Source organism: Mustela nigripes, chromosome 14, assembly GCF_022355385.1.
Source record: "Mustela nigripes isolate SB6536 chromosome 14, MUSNIG.SB6536, whole genome shotgun sequence".
In the NCBI taxonomy this organism is placed as follows: domain Eukaryota; kingdom Metazoa; phylum Chordata; class Mammalia; order Carnivora; family Mustelidae; genus Mustela; species Mustela nigripes.
In genome coordinates this window covers 71,881,474-71,889,004 of record NC_081570.1, presented here as the reverse complement: position 1 = coordinate 71,889,004, position 7,531 = coordinate 71,881,474, and the positions used below count along the sequence as shown (strand labels likewise).

The 7,531-nt window shown below is 35.1% G+C and overlaps 1 protein-coding gene across 1 annotated transcript in view; it reads left to right on the top strand.

The window, feature by feature from the left end:
- The window catches only part of COL24A1 (collagen type XXIV alpha 1 chain), a 379,684-nt gene extending 372,479 nt beyond the window's left edge, over positions 1–7,205 (top strand). Inside the window, exons 58-59 of the mRNA XM_059377096.1 lie at positions 2,463–2,678; positions 5,748–7,205. Of these exons, the coding sequence (XP_059233079.1) occupies positions 2,463–2,678; positions 5,748–5,894 (363 nt within the window). The 3' untranslated portion in view covers positions 5,895–7,205. The remainder of the gene's footprint in view (positions 1–2,462; positions 2,679–5,747) is intronic.
- Positions 7,206–7,531: the final 326 nt, after the last annotated feature.

Sequence of the window (7,531 nt, the reverse complement as noted above, 5' to 3'; positions counted from 1 at the left end):
TCTGTTAAATAAATAAATAAATCTTTAAAAAAAATTAAAATGAAATAAAAATTAAAAATAATTCCAAGAGAATCTTGATATTTTGGTTGTATTTTATGATTGGCATGTCATGGCTTAGTCTACTGATTATGCTTTTTTAATCTCCTTTTAAAAATGTTGTGGGAGGGCACGCCTGGGTGGCTCAGTCAGTTGAGCAGCTGACTCTTGGTTTGAGCTCAGGTTGTGATATCAAGGAGTCTGCGTGAGATTCTCTCTCCCTCTACCCCTCCCTGCCCCCCCAGCCCCTCCCATTCATGCTCTCTCTAAAACAAAAAATGTGCAACATATGTTTTTATGCATACACATACCTTGGAAAAATCCCCCAAACAGCTACAATATTTGTAATTAGTAACCAGTTACCTAAAGGTTTTCTGAAAATCACATCATTAGAAGAGGAATTTTGCCACAAAGCTTGCTATTTTTGATGATTTGGCACAAAGAACATCCCTTCAATGGATGTTTAAACATCCATTGAATATTTTTTAAAACTCCTTTCAAGTATAATAACATGAATGAAAGTTAGTTTGGCATGATACTGGAATTATAACAAGCATTTATGAAACCTATAGCTTAGCTCTACCTATAATATCCTGAAGAAATCAAAAGTGCATTTCTTTCTTTTTCTGGCTAAACCAGTTTGGTATTATTACTAAGGACTTACTTCTCATCAACAAAGAATTGATACACCTGCCCCTTATATATTTGGTCCATCACAAAGAGGCGCAGCTAAAATGTGCAGTCTATTAATCTCTCTAGCTGCTCATTGTTTCACTGGCCTTTTATAAAATATCCCCCTTCATTAAGGGTGTTTCACGAGTTAATCACAGTAGCATTCACCATTATTATTCTCAAACCAGGAAAGAGTCTTCCATCCCTAGGGAATGCATGTTCCTCTCATGAAGATCAGCATGATAGTCTTACTTCCAAAATATCTGTATGATCATTCTCATTCCCCTGGATTTGGTCCAGGATTTTTATTTGGATTATCATAAAAGACAGATGAAGACCAGGAGGTGTGTACAAAGGAAATAGGAACACTGAAGTCGTTGCACTCCAATTCCTTCCTTCACTGAATCAACTCTCCCATCTGTCCTATCCATAAACTCAACCTGAGAAAGACTGGGCAGGTAGTGGAAGGAATGGTAGACTTGGAATTAGGGACCTGGGTTCTAGTCTCTACCCCTCTACTAATCTGGCAAATGATGCTCTGAGCCACCAAATATCCTACTCTGTGCCAGGCACTGTGTTGGTTAAGTGACATTTGGCCCCTTAAACCCTTACAACAATCCTGCCATGTCAGTGTCATATTCCACTTCACCAACAAAGACACTAAGGCTCAGAAAAATTAATTTACAAGTTTGTGATTCTCAACTGTAAAATAAAGGAACCTAAACTACTTAAATTCTAATGTTCCTTATGATGATCCTTCCATGTTTTCATCTTTATTGACCTTCCTTTGCCTTTCTTCTCTTTTCCTTTTACTTTTTTGGTGCCTGTCTTTTTTTTTCCCCCTCTGATACCTCATAACTGATATTTTTCTAATTTTATGTTTGGAAATCAATATAAATTACTTGTTGAAATCACTTTCATTCACTTATGTTATGACCATACGCCTGCTTAAAGAATAAATAAAATAATAAAAATGTCAAAAGCTATAGAAAAATCTACTTCCTTTTCCAAGCCTAGGAAATCTTCAGTCAGACCTCCTTGCTCCAATTTTGCCCTGCACTGTTGACTTTATTATCAGTACTTGTTCATGCCTTCATTCATTTCAATAAACATATATTGATGACTCCATTCTATGGCTGGAACGACATTAGGGGCTGGCAACACAAAAAATAAGATTCTATCCTTGTCTTTAAATGCTTTTATAATTAAAACTTCTCAACAAGGTATTATTACAACTTGTAACTTATCTTCAGAAACTCAAAAAAAGATCTTCAAAGTAAATTATAGATAATTTCAGATTTTTGTGGAAGAAATTATTAAAGAATTAATCAACAACAAATAACTAATGCATTTTAGATAATGTGAAAATTACCTCGCTTTTTTTGGTCATGTCTAGTATCCTCGTGGTATGCTGAGGCCCGCTCATACAGACTCAGGAGACCCTATTGTTAACACCCCTTTCCAGCTCCGGGTTCAGTGATACCACCATGATTGCCTGAAGTCAGCCATGGTAGGAGTGGTTACACCATAGAAACTGGAAAATGCTCTAAATCAGTGATTACCGCCCCCACCCCACTCCACCTAGCAAGAGCCAGTGGTTAAGCATTTATCAGCATACTGTTGACTGGCACTTAAATGCCAAGGAAAGGGGCTTTCTCAGGTCTTCATTTCAAGGACTTTCCTCAGGTTCCCCCAAATTATAAGCTATTCAGTTGCCACATCTTATAACTTGGATATTATTTCTATGACATTAGTTGGAGTTTGGAGTTGGAAAAGTCCAGATGAACTTCCTTCACTTACTGAGCTCAGAAGCCACCCATATCATCACCATTCACTGTCTAAACACCCCAGTGTGGACAAGTGCTCAGCCAAATGGCTCAGGATTGTCTGTTGGCTTCAAGGGATGGAATGGCCAGATTTTTGAAGAAAACACTCTACTTGAACCTAAGGTGCTTTCAGATGACTGCAAGGTAAGGGATGGCAACTTTTAGAATTGTTCAATATAGCTAACATAAAACTGAAAAGGACATAAAATTAAAATAATGGGGATAAGACTCTAATTGCAAACTGAAGATCCAGAGGCTAATAAGTTTTAAGGTGCCCTATTTGTAATAACATTACATTTTTCAGAATCAATCGTTTGCTTGTATCGTATCTTGTCAACTTCTGTAACACCCACTGGTCATCCATAGATTTTTATATGCAGAACAGATGTTAATACATAAATCTAATTCTTATTGCTCTTATGAAATATCTATATTACCCCTGCATGGATAGAAAGAGCATATAAATAAATAGATTTATTTCTTATATTTCACTACTGTAACTCTACATCTCATTATATACGGAAGACAGGTTATAGAGGCAAGTCTGTTGTATTTCATTTTGTCAGTTCCTATTCCTGAAACTAAATACGAGCAAAATTGCATATTGACTCGCCCTACCAATTGATATTTGAAAAATAGCTCATTTTTGTTTTACAATTAAACAACTAATATTATAAAAAATCTATAATTTTAAAATGTTTTGGTATAAAGCAGGTGTCGGCTAACTACATTTCACAGACCAAATCCACCCCACCACTTTTTTTTTTAAGATTTTATTTATTTATTTGACAGAGATGACAAGGAGGCAGAGAGGCAGTTAGAGAGGGGGGGGGGGAAGCAGACTCCCTGCTGAGCAGAGAGTTGGATGTGGGGCTCCATCGCAGGACACTGGGATCATGACCTGAGCAGAAGGGAGAGGCTTTAACCAACAGAGCCACCCAGGTGCCCCGCCTGCCACTTGTTTTTGTTAATAAATTTTATTAGCACATAGCCACACTCATTTGTTTACTCAGTATCTATGGCTTTTGTCACACAGGGATGACAGAGTTAAATAAATGTGAGACTGTGGCTCACAAAACCTAAGACATTTATTATCTAGCACTTTACAGAAGAGTTTCCCAACACTGTTAGAAAGAGCATCCACATCACATACATTTCATTAATGATTTCAAGTAGCTTGGTTTCTTGCTCTTGTGCACCATAAAGCCCGTGATTTAACATCTCTTACCATTTCCAGGGAATTCTACTTTTTCACATTTTATTTTCAGACAAATTGTGCTTGAGAATTTGAAAAATGAGAGGCAAACAGAGATATATGGCTCATTCTTTAAAAGCAAAGAGATCAATATTATCAACAAACTCATTTGAATTTTATAATTTTTTCCAGAAACTTTCAATGACTCACTACTATCTCTGAGATACAATCTAAACTTATCCGCTCTTTGTTTAGCGCTTAAAATAGTCCGGCCCCAACCTTTCTAGCTTGGGCTTTCGGTGGCTGTTCGCCCTAAAGTATGGTGAAACTGATCTATTAATAATAATAACAATAATAATATCAACAATAATCCCTACTATTAGTCACTGGGACCTTATTATATAGCAGTTACCCTGTATTACATACATTATTTTATTTAATTATAAGAGCTTTATAAAGAAGTTTCATTTTATAGGTAAGAAAATGAAGAAACAGAAAGGCTAAATAACTTGCTCAAGGTCATGTAGCTAATTAGTGGAGAGCAAGAAATAAACCCTAGGTGGGTATAACTCCAAAATCTATGCCACACTATACTGCTTAACTGAAATCTCATTTAATCCTTACAACTATGTGAGGTAAGTGTTTATTTTTCAAATTTTATATATAAAGAGAATGGTGGTACCTGGATTTCTATCAAAATCTGCTCTTCATCCCCATGTAGGCTTACTTTGGCAATCATCTACTTTTCCAACAGTTTTTTGTATGTTTGTTTTTACTCATGTCATTATCTTTCTCTGAAATGCCTTCTCTACCTCTCTAACCAAGTAGAAGTACTAGGCATACTTGAAGGCCCATTTTAAATTCTGAAGTCTGAATTCATGAACCTTTCCCTGGGTACTTCAGTTGGAAATGAGGAATTTAGCGCTCACTGTCTACATTATTTATACTGTACTCACCATATGTTGTCTTGTGTTATGTCTACGTTCATGTTTCCCCTCTCCAACTAGATTTATAAGCTGCTAGTCTTCAAAATCCAGAGCTGATTTATTCAGCTTCATATTTCCCAAGGACTGTTAGAAAATAGAGGATTACATCTTACTCAGCTGTGCCACTTGTACTTAGTATCCAATAAATACTGCTTAAAAGACTTAACGAGGTAATCTAATAGTGTCTTACACACACACACACACACACACACCAAGCTGATGACTAGTGAATGAAATTTAAAGCTTAAATAATCACTGAGGTTTCTTCACATTTTAAAATTTATATCATAATTCTATAAACAAGTGAATCAACTTTTTAATAAAAAGCTTCACAAAACTAGCGAATTGTGTTTCTCTATTTTATCTTGTTGAATCTTAATCATAAGAGATTTTATGATATGTGTTTGTTCCATAGTAGAATTTGTCTGAAACAAAAGAACATAGAGTGATAAAAAAAAAAAAAACAGAAAGACCTAGAAAGAAGAGAGGAAAGAAACTATATAAACAGTAACCACAGACTGGAAAAAAAGAAACCTTAACGGTGATTCAACAGAATTATAGTTTATTTCCTAATGAAGCAATTTTGGTTATTTCTTGCCTAAATTACAGAGAGGTTGAGACAGTTCATTGCTTTTCCTCCAAGAATGCCCATCCTAAAGAATCAGCCTCAAATAAAGGAACAGAGAACAGATGTGTTACTCATATTAGGAATAGTACAGCCTTTTAATTCATACCTGGTCCAGTGATCTACAGACAACAGAAGCAGAAGCCTAGCCTTAGTCCCTGGGACTGAAAAATCAGAACACACATTGCCATTTGGAGAAAAGAATGAACCCATGTTTTCAATTAGTCATAGTGAGTGTTAGCATTGCACACTTACTCTATGCCAGCATTTACTTTGTTTTAGGGACTTCCTATTCATTATCTCTAATTCTTAAACTAAATCTTCATTGAGAGTGAAGGGCATTGTCTGCTGAGAACAACTTCTGATGACATGATTACATATCAAAGCATTTTGTTCTTGTTTTACAGATTCAAGATGGCAGCTGGCATAAGGCAAAATTCCTTTTTCACACCCAGGACCCTAATCAGCTTCCAGTCATTGAAGTACAAAAACTTCCTCATCTCAAAACCAAAAGGAAGTACTACATTGAAAGCAGTTCTGTATGCTTTCTCTAAGGTTTCTGAATTAGTTCAGAATTTGTGCTGTTGGCCAGGTAATTGTTGCAGAGGGAAAAATACAGACAGAGAGATACTATCATTGTGAAATGCATGGAATAAAGCATTGGCTAAATCTTAAAGAATCTCAGGAAGAAAAGATTTCCTCCAAAGAAGGAGAAAAGGCATTTTTTAAAGGACTATAATTGATAAAGTATTTAATTCTTTAAAAAATTATATTGATCTGAGCTTTCTTAGAGAATTCCCTAGAACTGAAAATTTATAAACATGGAATTCTTCAGGGTAGCCTCTATTTTTTGACTGAGAGCAAAGTACCCATTAGACAGCTGGAGATGCAGAGCACTATGGAGCAATACTGGCTAATGCTTCCACATGTGTGATGCTTCTGTCTAAAAATCACAAGCCACAGTCCAACATGTCTTATTTTCCCAAACACTAAGCTGTATTCAGGTCCCCAATGGGCATATACATCTTAGCCGGTGGTACACTACCTCTTACGTGTTGCCTTTTTATGTTGCTTGGTGCTCTTCCTAAAACAAGGTGCTTGTGGCTTTCATAGACTGTTTTATTTCTTTTTTCGTCTTTGTCATTCTTTAAGAGTGTATGTACTGGTTACATCAAGATATGTTTTGGTTGTTAGTACTTTATTTTAATTTGTTTGGTTACATGCTTAATAACAAGTAAAACATTATTTATGTGAAGTCCTTGTTCTATTTTAAAATTCTCTTTGTGATATGGAATCAAAGCCAGCACACAGTAACCTGTGCTTATGCACAAGAGAATTAGGAGGTTTCTTTTGTTTTTATTTTTTAAAGTGTTGTAAAAAATATTACAGGCCAGCTACTTCCTGTAGTAGGTTTGGGATAGAGTTTGGGGTTGTGATATACTATTTTTAAAAAATCCATGATCATCTGGAATGATACTATGTATATATATATATTTTGTAAAGTTTTAATTCAGCAAATCTTTTGAAATTGCTGCTGTTTTAAATTATAAAAACCATTATTTCTTCTTCATAGGAATTACATGTTTTATAGTATTCATTGATTTTATCTCACTATTCTTAAATTTATTGTGTTTGGACCTAAAAGACTTCAATTTACCAGTCTTAAAAGCAACATTCAGGAAGAAAAAAGTCTTTAGCCATTTAAAATAGGCTCAGCCCACTCAGAATTCCCTTGTCAGAGAAATGTTATTCAGTATTAAAAGAAAAATATTATACCTTTTGGTATATAGAAAAGCTTGTACATCCATTATAAACATATCTTTAGCCACAGCAAACCACACTTACCTATCCATAATAAAAATATGCTTGAAACCTTTTTTGGTGGTATTCATTTTTCTTCTTTTGTTATCATATCCTTGTATTACCAATGGTAGTTCTCTGGCAGAGTCCTTCTGTCCTCTGTACATATACATTATTACAAAGTATCTGTTACACACCTATAAGAGGATTATAGGGTCTATTTTCTACTTGTGCAAAATGAGGTCAGAATAAATTCTCATATATGGTCAATTGACTTTCAAAAAATGTGCCAATATCATTTAATAGGAAATGGACAGTTTTTTCAGCAAATGGTGCTGGGAAAAATGGATATCCACAAGCAAAATAATGAAGTTGGACCTTTATCTGGTAT